At 41.2% G+C, this 18,075-nt stretch overlaps 1 protein-coding gene across 2 annotated transcripts in view; it reads right to left on the bottom strand.

Moving 5' to 3' along the window:
- APPL2 (adaptor protein, phosphotyrosine interacting with PH domain and leucine zipper 2) overlaps nucleotides 1-11,963 on the bottom strand; it is a 36,432-nt gene extending 24,469 nt beyond the window's left edge. The window contains exons 1-2 of one of the 2 annotated variants that reach the window (XM_064155418.1): nucleotides 11,631-11,963; nucleotides 6,735-6,833 (exon numbers count right to left, since the gene is read on the bottom strand). In XM_064155418.1, coding sequence (XP_064011488.1) covers nucleotides 6,735-6,833; nucleotides 11,631-11,684 — 153 coding nt within the window. In that variant the 5' untranslated portion in view covers nucleotides 11,685-11,963. Of the gene's footprint in view, nucleotides 1-6,734; nucleotides 6,834-8,675; nucleotides 8,729-11,630 lie in introns of those variants that run through there. The other variant, XM_064155419.1, reaches the window with a different exon arrangement.
- Nucleotides 11,964-18,075: the final 6,112 nt, after the last annotated feature.

Genomic DNA, 18,075 nt, shown 5'->3' with positions numbered 1-18,075 from the left:
GATTCAGAACAAACTGATGGATATGCCTGACATAAAATTTACATCATGATTTCAGGAGAATGGTTCCACACATCACTGATAACCCACTGAAGCTAGCAGGTCACATTTTTCATTTACAGGCTCAGTTCTTTGCACCCAAACACCACAAACAAACTTGTTACTCAATTCCAGTCCATGCAGAATTAATCCTGGGTCCTGCATCCTCGCTCACATCCTCTGCCAGACCTTGTTTCTGTTAGAGGTACAAACTCATTCATTGTATCACTGGTAAAGAAAAAAGCCAAGCCACCACCAAATACATACACTTCCCAACAGATGTAAGCAAATCAAATTAAGTTAGCAAATTGAAACACAGCCACATTGCATAAGGAACAGGAAGCAAGCTGCTCTGGTGACCTAGTGGTAATACTGCATTGCGAAGCACACTAATCTGGGAAAGTTTGGTTTAATCCTCTCTCCCACTTCTAATCAGCCTTCTCCACCCCCTTCCCCAATACTAATAAGTCTCAAGACTTAAAAGTTATTTGCATTGCTTCAGTTGACAGATCCACTAAATCCAGGCAAATTACTTTAACATGTTTTAATCTATTTCAAAGATATTTTCCCATGGACTACAACAACATTCACTTCTTTTATCCTGAAGCAACTGAAATTTAGTATACAACAGCAAAAGAAAAGCTGCTATACAATCCTGACTGCCTGCTCACATCTCTTCCATAGTACTTTAACATTTCAGAATTCATCAAACATTTCTGGAGTGGGAGAGCTATTGACAAAATGATATATCAGGCAAAAAAAAAATCAAGTAAAATCCTGGATGGAAATCCAAGTATTCTAAGTGAGGGTAAAACTGACCAATACTGTGCCTTGCAAATACATTCCTTTTCATTAGACGGTTTTACTTTGCAGCAAAACCATAATTGCAACATTAATGTAAAAAGGTATACTTTGAATGTATGCAGTCAGGTATCAAGCAATTCAGTTATGACTACAGATGTGATTTTTTCTTTTGTAACCATGGCTGCCTCACTAGCCATTTTTATAATGTCTGCTAACACCAGTACATGTAGATAAGGTAATGGAAGTGATGTCTTGAATCTAGCACTAATCTACCAGAAATGAGAACAGATTAAAAAACACTGTTTAATTCTCCAGTTACTTCAGTACCTTTTCCTGTCTTCATATAAATCATCAAGAAAATGTCCAACTGTTATTTTCTAATCCAGTGCCAGAGCAAAGGTATTTATTTTTCTGGGTTGATGTCATCTTCTTCATCACCATCTTTATTCACCAAGTTGTTCTTATCATCAGAAGAGAGTATTTTTCAATAACCCACTCATAATAAAATCCCCAAGTTGTTAATCACTCATCAGTGATGCAGTCCATCCCTTTTCAGGGTCTCCTTTTGTATTTTTCCAAAATAAACTCTGAGGACTAATACACTGAAGTCAGAAATAGTTTCTACAAACAGTCATCTAACAGACTCCAGATTTGAGGGCATGTAAAGGATTAAGTTTAGCTATAAATTAACTTCTAAAGACAGAGAGCTATTCTAGCACGTCCAGTTCCAATCCCAATATAATGAAGCTTTCTGCAAAGCTACTTTCCTACTCCAGCTAAAGCTGGCATTTTAAAAACTCTGCAAGTAACCAGCACACAAAACTGCCAAAGGCTTCCTCATGTAAACAACCAGGATACTGGTAAAGATAATTATTTGTGCACTCTGTACACGCAGAACAACACGTAATAAAATTTGGCTTCCATCCTGGCAAGCTTAATGCCTCATAAATGGGTAAAAAAACCAAACTGGTAGTGGTTGAAGGAGGAGCTCCATGAGGAAATTGCAGCCTTCTTATCTTCTCAGTGCTAGAGAACACATTTACCTTCACAAGCAGGCACAGCACAAGAAGAATGTGTTTCAACACAACAGCCTTACTCATGTAATGCCCTCTTCCTACAAATAAAGCTCCCAGCAATCTAGTAGATGTTACAGTCCTACAGGCTTAGGTTTGCATATTAAATAGCTTGGAAACATGAATCCAAGGGTGAGAGAAACTAAGCTCCACCAGAGTGCTCAGGCTGTCTAGCACTTTAGAAGATCGAGCTAACATACGGCTGGCTTGCCCTGGTGCTGATTCACAGCATGGCATTTGGTCCTCACAAACACGAACAGCACAGCAAAGGATCATTTAATAGCTTCAAGAAGTAGAAGATGTTAGTCAAAACTCTGCTGTAAAACTGCAAAAGCAGTTAGAGCAGGACAGCTAGTTCAGTAGGGAAAGTACCTCCAGTTTCAAAAACAATTACTATCAGCACAGCATCCATACATGCATGCCTCCTGCTAGTACTCCAACCTCCAGAGCTTGCTTAGTGCAATATTAGCTTGCTTCCAGGCACAGTGACAACCCCAACTCCATAGCAAGTAATCTCCCATGGCTTTGAAAATACATTAATTCTCATGTGGAAATGCTCTTCTTACCTCTGTTAGCAACATATGGTGAATATGCCTCAGGAACTGCAGAGGTGCATGAGGCAACCTTACTGTATATATATTATTGTTTGATATTCATTGTATTTCAAAGCAGTCAGTGCTGAATGCTTCATTTATTGCAAGGGTTTGTCCTATCTGGCACTCTATTGAAGCTTCTTTATGTGGAACTCAAAGTTTATGAAATAGTAACTTAAACTTTATTATTTAGAAAAGGTGTCACTGGATATGATAGTAAAGTCAGAAATGTAAACTGGACAAATTCTGCTTATACACTGCATATTGCAAGAGCCTCACTCAGCATGCAACATAAGTCAATAGAGTTTTCTAGTAGTCCCTGACTGCTTCATTACTTATTGCTCAGATAATACAATATCCAGAATGATGAATAAAATATTCACTGAAGACAGCAGTAATATCAGATGGCATCATCAAGGCTTGCTTGCAAGGAGGAAGCACTACAAGGAGGATTTTCTCTGTAAGACCACTAATGTGGTAACTATTTCAGAGTACCACAGCACAAATGGAAGAACTAAGTAGGAAGTGCAGTACGTACTCACATGGATGTGGTTTATTTGATGAATAAATATAAAAATACTTCATTATATTTACACATATGGGCTTGCTGGATCAACCAAACCTCACACCTTGTGGCTCATCACTTAACTCCTGTGATTTCTCCTCAATCACAGCATCATACACTGCATCTGTTTTGTACTGTCACAGTCACTTTTTCATTAAACAACTCTGTATGTGAAATAAAACTACTACCCCACCAAATCTGGTGTGAGTGTCCTAAGAGACAAGAGCACTGCCCTGATCCTGCACAACACCCAAAGACTTATCACACATTGAGGGCCTTGCACCTAAATACAGTCTGCTACCAACATGTCACTCAGTTGCAGCCTAGTGTTGTCTGCACTTCCATATCAGACTGGCTCCAGGTGCCTGGGCAGAGTATCCACTGTGACACAAGCAATGTCTCCATCCTGCAACAGGATGGTCCTTCCACTCTTGGGACAAAAGCAGTTTCAAGTAATTTTCAAGGTCCATCTACATTAGTCACTGAAGCCTACCCCAGTGAAGGCACTCATCCCAAAAACTGCCCTACTGTCATTAAAAAAGTTAATGCCTGCAACATGAAGTCCTGCCTGAACACATGCAAGCCTGAAAAATTAGGTCCTCAGCACCTAGAAGAAATTGTGACTTAAGAAATGTGAGGAAAAAAACCCAATGTTTCCAAAAAGATCCCTACTTTCCTAAGTAGGGATGCACCAATCAAAGTGTTTAGAACAGCCCGAGCTGTCAATTTACGGAAGTCTGCTGCTCTGCACACAAAGCAGTGTTTAGAGACAATTTATGCATATATTCACATGGATAATTAACAGCATGCAGTTGGTACTCATTGCTACTCCCCTGAGACCTTGCACTGCATCCATTCAGAAACATCAACTACTGCTATTTGATCACAAACTACAGTGGTTTGAATTACAGGGAAATTTGAGTTTTCACAGCAAGGAACACCAAATTTTAGTAAAATACTCCAGAAAATACTGAAAATAAGGTTGAAACAGATGAGAAATTTTAAAATTAAGAATGTAGCTATCAAGAAAATAATATGACTTTATTTTAAACTGTAATAGTTGACCAGCACAATCCACTGCTGTTTTGTCTGACTGCAGTGATTGTGATTCCAGCTATTTTTATAGTCATTGCTTCAAAGTAGGTCAGTAACTGCAATTCTATTTACAGATAAGGAAATCAGAGCAGGGAATGACAATGACTTTGCAAAGACAGAAATTTAAGTCAAGAAGATAAAAAGGAAAATTCAGAACCCGCATTCTCAACTTTATTTTCTCTCCTAAATCTCATTTCCTTTCAAAATGAAAAGGGTTGGCAACACTTCCTAATATGCCACTACTGAGGCCCAGACAATGTGTCTCCTGAAAACACAACAGCAAAAGTTGATTTTCTCTTAAGTTGTGGTTGGGCAGCAATTAAACATCACACAGATTTTTCTTAACTGTCCATCTAAGTTTAGTGGGCAATTCTGCATTGCACTTCTCTTTCTACAGCAACTGCAATCATAGAATTTTGTAATAACGCGTATGCCTCTCAAACTGAGGATGTATTCAGTCAGAAGGTGTGTCTTCCTTTGAAATAACTCAGAAACAGGGTACCATCCTCCACATTCTTACAAAGCCTTACTGCTATGTACCTCCCATCTCAAAACGGCATCAAAATCAGATGAGGCATTTCAAGGTACGCATCCAATATTCACAAGTGAATGAATATTTAGATCAAATTAAAGCAGGAAGCACGCAAGAAGAAAGTGGCCAAGAAGTGCTGGAAAAGTGAAGTAAACCAGTATGACTGCAAAATACAGATGGGTAAATGCACTGAGACAGTAAGAAGAAAGAGGAAATGTCCTAACTGTAGGGCAACAGAAATAGAGAAGGCTAAAAACTGAGATGGAAAGGAAGAGGCAAATAAAAGCAAACAAAGCATTTTTTCCTGAATAAGTCAGAGTAACTGGTTCCTAAAATGTGATTCTAAAAAGCCATCAGCAGGAGTAATGGACAGGTATTCCACATGCTAGACACTTCATAATCAAACCACATTTAACCTCTATTTCCTTCTTTCACCCATTTCAATCCTACCTGCCTTTTGGTCTCAGTTTTCTACCATCCAGCATGCCCACACTCTTGGTACTCTTGAAGCTTGGCAACTCTGCCAAAATGGCCATCACTGACTTCCAGTGCTGATTTCATGTTGCCTCTCCAGCCCCTGGTTATGAGCTATATTGTTTTCTAAGTACCTAAAGGTGTGCTGTAAGCCTCTGATTGATCTGCATTTGCACAGGATCCAGGACATAAAGACTGTGAAGTTCTTCAAAGCAGGATCTTCCAGGTGTAGGTGGCTAGATCCTGGGTAGATGGTTCTTCAAGTCAATTGTGCAAAAGAGAAACTCCATCACATGGACACACAGAGTAGTTTTACAGCTGAACTGATTCATGATAATATAAGAACCAGGGACTCAGTCTTTCACTAAATTCAGTTGGCACTTTCAACATCTGTATCACCTATGTGACCCACTAGCTCAAGACTGAATCAGCAGCATTTAGATTCATAGAATCAGTCAGGGTTGGAAGGGACCACAAGGATCATCCAGTTCCAACCTCTCTGCCATGGGCAGGGACACCCCACCCTATATCAGGCTGGCCAGAGCCTCATCCAGCCTGGCAATAAACACCTCCAGGGATGGGGCCTCAACCACCTCCCTAAGCAACCCATTCCAGGCTCTCACCACTCATGCTGAAGAACTTCCTCCTCACGTCCAGTCCGAACCTACCCACCTCCAGCTTTGCTCCATTCTCCCTAGTCCTGTCACTGCCTGATTGCCTAAAAAGTCCCTCCCCAGTTTTTTGTAGATCCCCTTCAGATACTGGAAGGCCACAATAAGGTGACCTCAGAGCCTCTTCTTCTCCATTTGTATGTGTAGAAACCACTGTTTGATCATTCAAAGCATCCCTGTTCTACTTATCTCTGTCTCCCCTGATTTACTGGTTTAAGAACAGAAAAGCTGTTTCTATGGAATTACAGTGTTAAATTCACATATTTTGCAAAGGTTCTGTTAAATAATGTCTATGTATTTAAAAACTTAAACATGGTATTTTGAAGTATCTAGTTTTATGCAGATGGAAATCCTGAAAATCACTACGATTTACGTTTTTTTCCTGGATATGATTTACCTTAGAAGTTTTACTTTCAAAGGGATCTAGGCAACTAGGTCATAAAAGCACTTTAGAAAGTGTTTGGGTTTCTCCTTCTCCCTTATTTTTGACACTGACTGCTTTAGGCACTCAACCTTTGTATGACTCGAACTGTATGTTTTCTCTGTAATCAATAGACATAAACAGTTCCTTCCAAATTATGGCTGACAGCATTTAAGGTTAGATGCCTAAACTCAGTGTGAAGGCCTATCTGTTTATGCAAGCAAGGTAAGGGCATATTGGTTTTCTTTCATTAATTGTATGAAAACAAAGTAGGTGAGATTTTTTTCCATGCACATAACTTCTGAACATCAAGGCACAAGAGAATTGAGGTACCAGATGGAAAACATCCACAACTCCTCCAAACCACAAGAGATGCAGGTATCTGGCAACTTTCATGTAAATAACATCATCATAATAGCAATATATCTTCTACTCCACATTGAACAAAAAAAAAACTTATGAAAAATTACCTGAGCACCATAGACTCGCTGCATTGCCTGAAGCAACTGGTTTGTGTAATCTGTAAGGGTTCCTGCATCTTCTTCAAACACACTGAGCAGAGACCGAGTCTTCAACAAAACAAAAAAAGCAAATGGTTTTAGTCCCAAGGGAAAATATTGCAAAGAATCATAAATGACTGCAAATGGGTAGCAGTAAAAGATACAAATTCATTAGAAATAGTAAGCCCTTAATTTTGCATGGTTCTGTTTATTTAGAATCTCAAAACACATAGAAATTAGTCTTTCTGTTATGTATAGGTAAACTGAGGCACAAAGAAGGGAACTGATAAAATGCTCTGGCTAAATCCTGACTCCTAGTCTCTTGCTCTTATGAACAACCATTCCTTCCAACATAACCAGGAATGTAAGAAATCCTGAATATCTGCCTGCTGACTACAGTAATCCAAACCACGTAAGGACTCTGGGTCAAACACCACTGCTTGCTCACTTTACTTCTCTAATGTCAGACTGCATTCAAAGCACCTCTTTCCATGAGATAATTTACAGAGTATTATTCACTCTCAACTGTCTTGAGCAACGTTTAAAGGGCCACAGCCAAAGCTAGTTGACGTAATTGGAGCAAACAACTGAGTGTTCATGCACAACAACAGGCACATAGTATACACCCACTCAGCGATACCCTGTACTTTCTCCATTCTGCTAGCTCATCCTTGTCAGCAAACAGGGCAAAAAAAGATCACAACAGCTTGTGTTATCTTAAAAACACAAATTCCCTTAGTTTGTTTTGGTGGAATCATCAGGAACAAAGATTTATGTTGCTGACACAGCTCCTGAGATAGGAAACAAAGAAAATAATGCTGAGCTCCAGAATTTTCTGGATCAAGACAATAATGAAAGAGGGAAGGCTGTCCCCTTAGCAAATTTGTGATCTATTCTTAGTCTGATCTTTGGTAAATCCAATCTGTTTGATGTTAACTGGCAATGTCTTTCCATCTGCACAGCCAACTTATATGATATTAGTTTCATCTGCTTATGTGAGGAGCATACAAACTCCAATACATTCACAAGCATATCACTCGTGTAACAGAACAAGTGCTTTATCTAGCCTCCTGCTACAGGAATCTCTAATGTACCTGGAGAATACACATTCAAATCTTGGAAATTTCAAAGATTTAAGACAGTTTAAGTTACTACAGTATTTTGACAGAAAGCAAAAGTACTTCCCCCAGGCATTTATTCTTCTCTGCAAAACGCCCTGCCCAGACTTCAAGTTTCTCCTGAAAAGCTCAAGATCTGCATCCTTCAAGAACTCTGGATTAACTATACTCTCATCTCAAATGAGAGAGCAAATTAGTGTTGCCTAGCAGTTAAAGCAATAATTTGATAGCCAGTCCCAGGGTTCTGTTCAAGACCTTGCATGGGACTACTTTCATACTTCAAGCAACTCTAAAGCTTTTGATATTTCAGTCCACTGAAGTGCCAAGCTGCTACAATACTTCTACCTTAGAGACAGTCAATGGGAAATTAGTTTGAGATCTTAATATAGAATCATAGAATCAACCTGGTTGGAAGAGACCTCCAAGATCACCCAGTCCAACCTATCATGTAAGGAGACACGTAATACAAAGTTTCAAGATACAAAACTGTTTTCAAACAAAGATGTCTCTAAAAACAAACAAACAAAAAGCCAAACAGAAGCCAACAAAAGCTCAAGAACAAAACACAAAAAAGCAACAACGAGAGGAGAGAAGTCCAAGTCAATTAAATTGATACCAAGAACCCAAACTTGTAAAGGACCTTTCTGCAGAACTTCCCTACAGGGACAGTGGCACGATTTTGAGTTTTCTACACTAGGCTATTACTTCAATAATTGAAAACATACTGCTTTTCAGAACTATCTGGTTTTGAATGTTTTATCTTCAACAATACAGTAAACCAAGCAAAACTTACATCAAACTCTCTCCTATCTATGCAGTGCTCATCTTCCTTGGTTTGTGTTACAAGAGCACATGAACTGCACAGGATATGAAGAGAGTTTAAAAAATGAATCTTAGTAATGCAAGAAAGCTAAAATTGACATGCTGTTTATCACAACAAATTTCAAGCCAAGACTAAATACAGTTATAAAGCAATCATCTGGAGTATGCTATCACATGTTTTTGCATGCTGGAATAGGTTTCCAAATGCAGGAGTCTGCTATATTCCTAAATCTTACTGAATTTTTGCAGGTTCAGTTTTTCACTTGTCTAAATATGGGTTGAAGTAGAACAGCTCAGGGAAATAATTTCTGAAAGTCTTGGCCTCAGTTATCAGCACACTGTTCAAAAATAATAAAAACAATAAATGACTCAAGCAGCTTGGAAGTTATTCTTGGAAAATTTTATATTTAAGAGCACCATTTTAAATCATTGCAACAAAATGCCAGCTTGTGTATGCTATTGTCATTGCTGTTTTGATAAACTTTGGGATCCCAGCTAATGCTAATAAAACAGTAACACACAGATTAAGCTAACATTTAGGTGACCTCATGGATAGCATCACTATCTTGACTTCTGGAAAAAAAATCTGCTTTGACATAATTTTTTCCTTGGTTTTAGGACGACTACTTAAGTACACTGCTCTCAGTTAAGATATTGCTTATGGCCTCTTCAGCCAGTACTTGGAGACATATCAAGACAAAAGTTCTATATTCTAGGGGAGAGAGAACCAAGTTTTGAAAAACTGATGAAGAAATAATTTTGGCCTAATTCTCTTCCGTTTGGCATGTAATTTGCATGTCACACAGTTTACACAAAGTTAGGTTACATCCTCATTTTAGCAACCTTTTTGAATTCCTGTAACTGCGGGGAGCAGAGGAAATCAGGTCACTTTATGCAGAAGTAAATAAGCCCAAAAGCTGCTACACTGTAAATTCTGTGGGAGAGAGAGTGCCTTTTTGCTTTGTAGTGCTCAGCTCACAGAGGGACTCTCTTGTGAATCTGAACTCCTCCAAGAATAAAAGAGAAAGAAAAATATAAAAGACTGAAAAAACCCACTCATTTCCTCACCTGAAAATTCCCAGGTTTTAGCAACACTGGTCCATAACAAAAATTAAACAATACCTTTCCCTCTCAAAGGTGTAGGACTTGAACAAAAAGTAATGACCAAACCAAGCCAAAACATCCTGCAAATACTTGGGCTTTATGCACAGCCTGGCATTTCCAGTAATTACAGAGATGCTAACATGTCTCCATTTCAGGTTAGAAGACAAAGACCTCTAAATTCAACTCAGTGCATTGTTCAGCAGCTTTCACTTAGTGGGTTTTTTTTTTGATCATTGAAAGAAGAGTTGACTGAAGAGGTAAATGAGTTCACTTATCCCGAGTCTTCAACAGAATGCAGTGAGGTTGTTAATACTAAAAACATTAATAACTGCTTATAATAAGTGCAGCATACTTTGGTAAACTGATGACCACTGAGCAGTTCAGGGTGACAAGGAATAGTGCAGGTCACCTTGTCCAAACCCCTGCGCAAAGCAGTGTTAATTCTGACATAACATCAGCTTACTCAACACTTTTTCCAGGCAAGTTCTGAAAACCTTCAAACAAATGGTGAAAATAGTTCTTAGTAGAATGGAATTTCATGGAATCACCAGAACACAGGATAAGAAGAGGTGATCAACATGAGCCCTAAGATTCATTAAGTCCTGACAGGTGCATGCCCAATCTTCCCCTCAAAATGTCTCATGACAGGCTCTCTAACACCTTTAAGCAATCTGCTTCATGGCTTAATACTCATTCCTCTTCCTGACCCATCAGCAGATGAGGCAGGATTACAACACAGTGCTACTCTGGAGCAGGATTCACACTGATACACTCTGCCCTGTCTTCTTTCCCAGCTTTACCAATTACTATTGTATGCCTGACACCTTTCTGCCAAATTGCCACTATTGCCCCTTCTTTCTCTCTTCCACCGAAACTTCCCTCTTTCCATTCTCCTTTTCCAGCTCCGCACGCTTCACACCTCTCTCCTCTCTGACACCATAACAACATGCTGTGTTCTTTGCTATGAGGTTTCCACAGTTGGGAAGGAATGAGTGGCAACCACCTGGCCTTATTTCTTGGGCTCCTTCAGAAGGAGGTCACCTTCAGTGGGCTCTACCTCACCTATCCTCATGGGAAGCCTTTGTATCTGGACCTTTGGGATGCCTCAGCATGAGCAGGGAGGAGCAGGTACGCTGGCGGTGACATTCCTGCAGCCCACTTTTGTCACTGGGGCCAGGTGACTCACCGCACAGAAGTCTTCCTCTCCCTCAGGGATTTCAAAGGAAACCAGGGTATGGCGCCCTACCTACCTATCTCCTCCAATACACCTCACCGTGGCAACCCTTACTGTCAGTAAGTTCAAGCCAAGACCAGGTAGAGTGAGGAAAAAGCCAAAGGAGGCTTTCCTCAGAAGGAGATGAGAGAAAAGGGTGCCATGCCACGGCCTCCTCACACTCTGCCCCTTCACGCTGGGGTGCAGCACTCTTCCCTTGAGGGCCCCGGGAGCAGACAAAGACTGTTTGTCCCTGACAGATGCCCCATAGGAAAGCAAAGCCTTCCTCGGATGCCACACGAGATAGCGTCTACCCGCTTCTCAGCATCCCCACTCTCCGACGGCTCTAACAGGTGAAGTCCCCCTCGCTCACTTCTCCCCGCGCCGGGAGCTCGCCAAGCTCCGCCTGCCCCGACACCCCTTTCACCGCCGCAGGACGGCTGCTGCCCGGCCCTACCGAGGTGTCAACCTTTCAGAGTCCCGGCAAGACTCAGCGGACTACCCGCTCTACCCGCTAGCACCACCACCTTAAGTGCTGCCTCACAGCCGCTCGGTCGGCCGCGCTATACGCCCCTTGCCCCAGCTGCGTCCCTGGCCGGGGGCCGCTACCTGCGGGCTGTCCTGCAAAGCCTCTTCCAGGAGGAGTTTATCGACGGCGGGCATCTTGACGCGGCCGGGAGCTGGGAACCGGGTGCGCGGCGGCGGACGCCCGCTGGCACGCCCCGGCGGCGGGGCTCGGCGGCGTCCCTCCCCGCGGGGGCGGCCGTGGCTCTCCGCGGGCAGCGGAGCACGACGGCAGCTAACGAGCTAGCTGGTTGCCTCCGCTGGTGAGGTGAGGGCGGTAGCCCGGGGCCGCTCACTCCTCCCAGTTCCCGTCGGCCGGAGGAAGCGAGTCACGGGGAGGGCTGGCGGCAGGCGGGAGCGCGGCAGGCGGGGGCTGGCTTCCTGCCGCCATTGGCTCCTCGGGCCTGGTCGGCACGGCAGGCGCCAGAGGAAGGCTTCACTTCACCTCCCCAGCTGCGGGCAGCAGGGGCTGTAAAGACAGCCATTCTCTCGGCTCCGTGCCCTGGAGACTAGGGTGGTAGGAAGGACTCTAGGATACCCCATCAGCTGAAGGAAATCTCCCAGCTTGTGCGGGTGCAAGGATATAATAGAAACGAGGGGATGATCCCATCTTCTAGCCTAGCCTTGTGAGGCTTGAGGACCGCCAGTTGTGACCAAGAAGGCAAATAACATCCCGGGGTGTATTAGAAGGGATGTGGCTAGTATATAAAGAGATTCTCCATACCATCTGCTCTGCCTTGCTGAGGCTGCATCTATAATGTTACATCCAGTTCAAGAAGGACTTCAGGGAACTGCTTGAAAGAGTCCGTCGCAGGGCCACAAAGATAATTCAGGGAGTGGAGAGTCTCTGTTAGGAGGAAGGGCTGAGGGGGCTGGGTCGTTTCAGCTTGGAGGAGACTGAGGGATGGTGTCATTAATGTTTATGAAGGTGTGAAGGGGGAAACGAGCCAGGTTCTCAGGGCAACCGGTGGCAAGCTGGAGCATAGGAGGCTCCACGTGAATGTAAGGAGAAACTTCACTGTGAGAGTGACAAAACACTGGAACAGGCTGCCCAGAGACGTTGTGGAGTCTCCGCCTCTGGAGACATTCAAAACCCACCTGGATGAGTTCCTGTCGGACCTATTGTAGGTGATGCTGCTCTCTCATGGGGATCAGACTAGATGATCTTCCAAGGTCACTTCCAACCCCTAGCACTCTGATTTTTGGGATTCTGTGAACAAATACTTTTAAAATAAGCAGTCTTCCTACATCTGCAACTATTTATGTTTCAAAGGGTGGCCACTGGTGTAGGATGCCTGAGTTTCTCTAAAAGTCCAGGCTTACTGATCACTTGCTGAGTGCTTGCCAGCTGTAGGGCAACAGTTCCAATGTGGTTCAAGATGAAAATGAAGATTCTCAAAACTAGAATCACACTTGAGGAAAAAAAGGGAAAAACAACAACAAAAACCTCCAAACAAGGAAAGAAAGAAACAAAAAATCTCTGGAGAGTTTGGGAAGAATCCTGCCAGTTAACAAAAATATGCAAACAAAAATACTGGCTGTAAACTTCTAATTTGAGATTTCACAGTCTCCAGATCACCCATGTTGCTGCCCTCCTTTAAAAGAAGAAAAATATTTTTTTTTCAAACATAGCTTGTAAAAGAACTCCAAACATTAACATTGGCCTGCTTTGCTGTTGTGGTAAGTGCCTTCTCTTTGCATCTAAATTTGAGTAGGTTCTTGCACTTCTGTCATTCATAAACAATAGTGAACATTTTATCTAGAAATACAGATTTTCTTTGCTGATTAAAAAACTCTGCACAAGCAGGTGGTCTCAAAAGAGTTTTGCAGATCAGCCGGGATTGTTTAGTTATGTGTGAGAAACGATCATTGAACCGTGTAATGTTAGCTATTTCTGTGGATCTGACATTGATTGGTATTGCTTCTGAAACTTGTGATAGGACCTTTAACCCAATGTGCCAGCCCTGCCTTGTTATGACTGCTCCACTGGTCCTGAAGCTGGACTCCCAAGCCCTTGAATTAAAAAAAAAGTCCTCACATTCCATCCACTTTTCCTGCCTGAATAAAGATACTAAGCGATAACAAAAATCTCTAGCTAATGCTGAAAACAGCAAGTATGAAAATGTATCTTTACATAAGAAAAAAACCCAACAGTAGATACAGCTTTATCACAATAATGTTGTCTCAGAGAATTTTAGAATGGTAGAGGTCAGAGCAATAATTTTTTGCCTACAGAATATGATGTAAGGTACTAGTTAGACATTAGACTTAATCCGTGACTGCTTCTGAGCCAGTTTTATCATTTTGAGTTTAAGCACTATTTTTCTTTCTTCAGAGATTTGGAAAACAGTATTTGAAATTCGTTGAGAAAGAGAAGACCATGCTTTATCAGATTTCCTGTCAAAGCAGCTTAAAGGCATTTTTGAGTATTTCCCAAATACTTCTGTTACAATTCTGCCTTTTTCTTTCTTTCTGTAGTCTAGAAATAGTTTCTATCAGCAGCTTCTCCCCACTGGGTTGAACTAGTTCCTCCACCCAAAAAACTTTGGCTGGTTCATGTTTTTCTTTCACATTATCTTCCCTCCCAAGAGCTATAACCCTTAAGGTCTTATGTTGTCTCCTTGACGCCTTTGTTTAGTCTAAGGTTCAAGTGTGGAAGCCTGTTGCCATTGTAAATTTGAGGGTAGCTATTTCCAGAACAGGTCTGTCCGGTTTTATTTAAATAAAACAAAAAGCACTTAAGTAACTACCTGAAGGTGACTGCTTTTACTGTGTCATTCTTTCTTCACCTTTCCTGACATGCTATATACTTCATACATTGCTTATTTATATCGATCAAAGCATTTTTATCAAACCTTCTCAAAACAATACATGTTAATTTTTGAATTAATAAAAATATATGCAACTTTGCTTACTAATAATTGAAGTTGCCTTGTCCTTGTATTACTGGTAGTTGCAATTAATTTTCCCGTCATCTGATTGTATTAGGTCCAAAGACTTACTTCTCAGTCTCGATAACTCAAAATAAGTTTCTAAAATAAAGTCACACATAGTACTACTTCCAAACCTTTCAACAGTTTTATACAACATGTTAGTGATATTATTAAAAAAGATTAGGTATCTTTGTGTGTAACCAGACCTTTAGGTAGCAGGTGTCTAAGCTCTTCAAACAGGAAGACATCTCTGGGTTTCACAGGTTTTCATGCATGGCCAGTGTTGCAGGGTGGGACTATTAGGCCGAAGTAATGCACTGGAAACAGCCTGGCCATTCCAGGTCCAGATAGCACCGATCTGGGGCACTCTGCAGTCACCTATGCTCATCTGGAACCCAGCCTAGCTTCTTCAGAGCTGTCTTGGTAGTTTTGCATTGCACAGTATTTTATCCCTCTCTGGCAGAGCAGTGGCATGGCATTTATCTTCTGTGGTCCAGGAGCTGCTCACTGCACTGAGCAGAACTAGCAGAGAATTAATAACACTTCAACTCCTGTCTTCTAAATCTGGGTATCTATCGAATGCAATACTCAATTACAACCAAAATTAATTCTTGCTAGTGAGAACCACTTTCACAGCTGTTATTCACAGTCAAATATAATGGGAACATTGTACATTAGAAAGATAATAGGGAAACAGGGACACAGAATAGGGAAATAGCAGACACAATACATTTCCAGTAAGCAGTCAAATCAGTTTTTACGTGCCTGTTCTGTAGCCTATGGATGACTTGATTATGTTGACGTGAATGCCTCTTAGAATGTGAGACCTTAGGGTAAAAACTAGAATGGCCAAAATTAAATCAATGCTCATAAAACTAATAAGAAATAATGGTATCAAATAAAATCAGTAAATGACAGCATTGAGAATAAAGTAACTCATTATGTGAACTAATTGTGCTAAGAAAAGATGGTGCTTCCTTCCAGCAGAAGTCTGAATGTAGCCCAAAAATCATGGGAGAATGAACAATTTTAAAGACAGAAAGAAGAAATCTCAATTGATCTGTATGCTTGAGATTTGTCTGCTGTATGATTCTTCATGGCAAAGTGTTGTAAAATCTTCCAGTACTATTGTAGTTTCATGTAAATTAGTCCAGTTTCAAACTTAAATTTGGTGTTTAATGTGTAACAGTCTTGTTCTTGTTTGAGGCTGGCCAGGAATATCTCTTGGTAACCAGGCAGTTATGTATAGTCCTCACCAGACTGCCTTTGCTCATGTGACAGAAGGGACCACAGCATGACACGGCAGCTGGGGACTGTGCCTTCTGTGGGACTGATGGGTCTCAGTGCCATGCTTCCGGGTTTGCTCAAGTGCTTTTCCACCTCACTGCCCTGTGCCAACTCAGGGCTGGAAGCAGCAGTGCCAAACCTGGTTGGTGCTGTGTGTGAATTAATAAGTTCTGCCAGCTTTAATTGGCCTGTTTGGAAACAAGGCAGCTGTTGTGCATCCTTAGCATAATTTATTTCCAAATTTGATAATCCACCCAGTATTAATGGAGAGCTGACTATAATTATTTTTTCTGGTTATACTAGTTACAGACTAAGTCATGTTGCATTGTGTTTTCTTTCTCATCTGTTCCATTATAACTTTAAAGCACATATTGCATTACACTTCTCTTTTGGCTCCATACCTTATACTTCACAGGAAATTTCTGAGCAGCAATGTGCTAGTCACATGTTTGCTAAGTCAGCAGAGTTTGTTTATGCATTTAACCCACTGTCTAATATTCTTCTTTGTGCTCAGTGACAAATCCTTGAATGACTTTTAGAGATTTAATATTTTACCTCGTGTCTTTCAACTGTCCAGCATAAATACTGAGGCTATATTAAGTGATCGTAGCAATATATTGCTTCAGATTTATTCTTCACAAGTGGAAGTTCTGAAAAAAAAAACCTCACTACTTTCACTACCAGAAGCACCCCAAACAATTTCTTAATAGTATCTGAATAGATTGCTGGTTCAATTTATAGAAAGGCATCAGATGTACAGGATAACTCTTGGGCACATAGAGAAGGATTATCTTGTGTTTTTGTGTATGACCCACAAGACAATACCAGGCTGAAATAAAATTCCATTGAAATTATTAATTGCTATGTAACCAAGATCTCATACTCTTTGTTTTAATGTAAAACACATGGCTTTGTTTATTTCCATTAAATACATTAGTGATATGCCAAAATGGATATGTACAGATGTACTGGCTAGTGGGCTGAATCTAATTAAAATCTCTTTGAAGGTGAAGGGTGTAACTGCCATCTTTAATTTCATGTAATTTAAGGACAATTATGTGCCCTCATGTAAGCAAGTGCAGCAGCAGCCTGCATCCAGATTTAGAAAAAGAATATGATTTCAAAAGCCAGAGTCTCTGATGACAGTGCTGACTGGAGGTGTTGCCACCACTTCCCCCATGCCTGCCTCTGCCCTGCGGTATATGGCTTCCAGTGGTGTTGGCACGGCTCTGTTTAGAAGCGTGCCTGATGAAGGGGATCTGCTTTAACAGTGTGCATTTGTTTTGCAAGGAGCAGGAGCAAGCAGAGAATGGGTGGTTCATTGGTAGGGAGAAGTATCGAAATATCTTAAGCTAATCTTGGCTTTTGACCATAGTTTTTGCAGTGCTTGGACAAATGCTAAGATAAAGGCTGCTTTCTTTTTTTCAGCTGTGTTTTCTTTTTGTAATGTATGTTGCTCCCTATCCTAGCAGGCACTTCTGCATCAGTTGATGGTCCAAAGGAGCTTAAGGGTATCTGATGTATAGTGAAAAATCTTACTGTGAAGTACAAGGGACTGAAAGAATACAAGTGCTTTGTCAAAGGAATTTACATGTGGCATAGTTCTGCAGATTAAAATAAGAACCATCTAGTGCTTGCCATTTAATTGTTTTATGGAACCTGTTAGGTGTGAAGGTTACCAGAGGTTAGAATACCGTGTTACAAATTCAGATGGGTCTTCTGCTAGGACTGTCTGTTTAGTGTCAGAGGGAACACTGATTCAGAGCCTTTATTTTGTAGTGTGTAAAATGCAACATTAATACAGATATTAGAAGCAAATGTGCTTAATGTTGTCACTGAGTCTAAAGCTGCCTTTTATCCTGATTTTTTTATCATGAGGTCACCTGAACCAACCAGGCCTTGCACTCTTGTGTTTCCTTCTGAACAGCAGAATTGGACAGTTCATGTCTTAACTCTTATCACTCCCTTGGGTTCATCTTTACTTGGCATCTTTCTGTGGCTGCTTTGGCTAAAAAAGTAAATTATAAAGTCATAACACATACAGCAGAATGTATCCTAAGGCATAGTAGAAGTCCACAAATTTTACTAGCATTGTTATATTCCTTTTGGCCTTCCTGCTCTGTGGGCTCATTTTGTCCTGTGTACTTAGTGTAGCACAGGGTGCTCGTAGTGCATAAGGCAACTGCAGACTACAAAGGCCCCAAACAGTTCTGGTTGCTTTTCCCTAGAGCAAAGCTTGCCTGTGCTGCCAAGGCAAAGATGGAGCTGGA

Source organism: Pogoniulus pusillus, chromosome 15 (assembly GCF_015220805.1).
Source record: "Pogoniulus pusillus isolate bPogPus1 chromosome 15, bPogPus1.pri, whole genome shotgun sequence".
Classification (NCBI taxonomy): Eukaryota; Metazoa; Chordata; class Aves; order Piciformes; family Lybiidae; genus Pogoniulus; species Pogoniulus pusillus.
The sequence above is the reverse complement of the archived record's forward strand: the minus strand, read 5'-3'. Positions and strand labels throughout refer to the sequence as shown.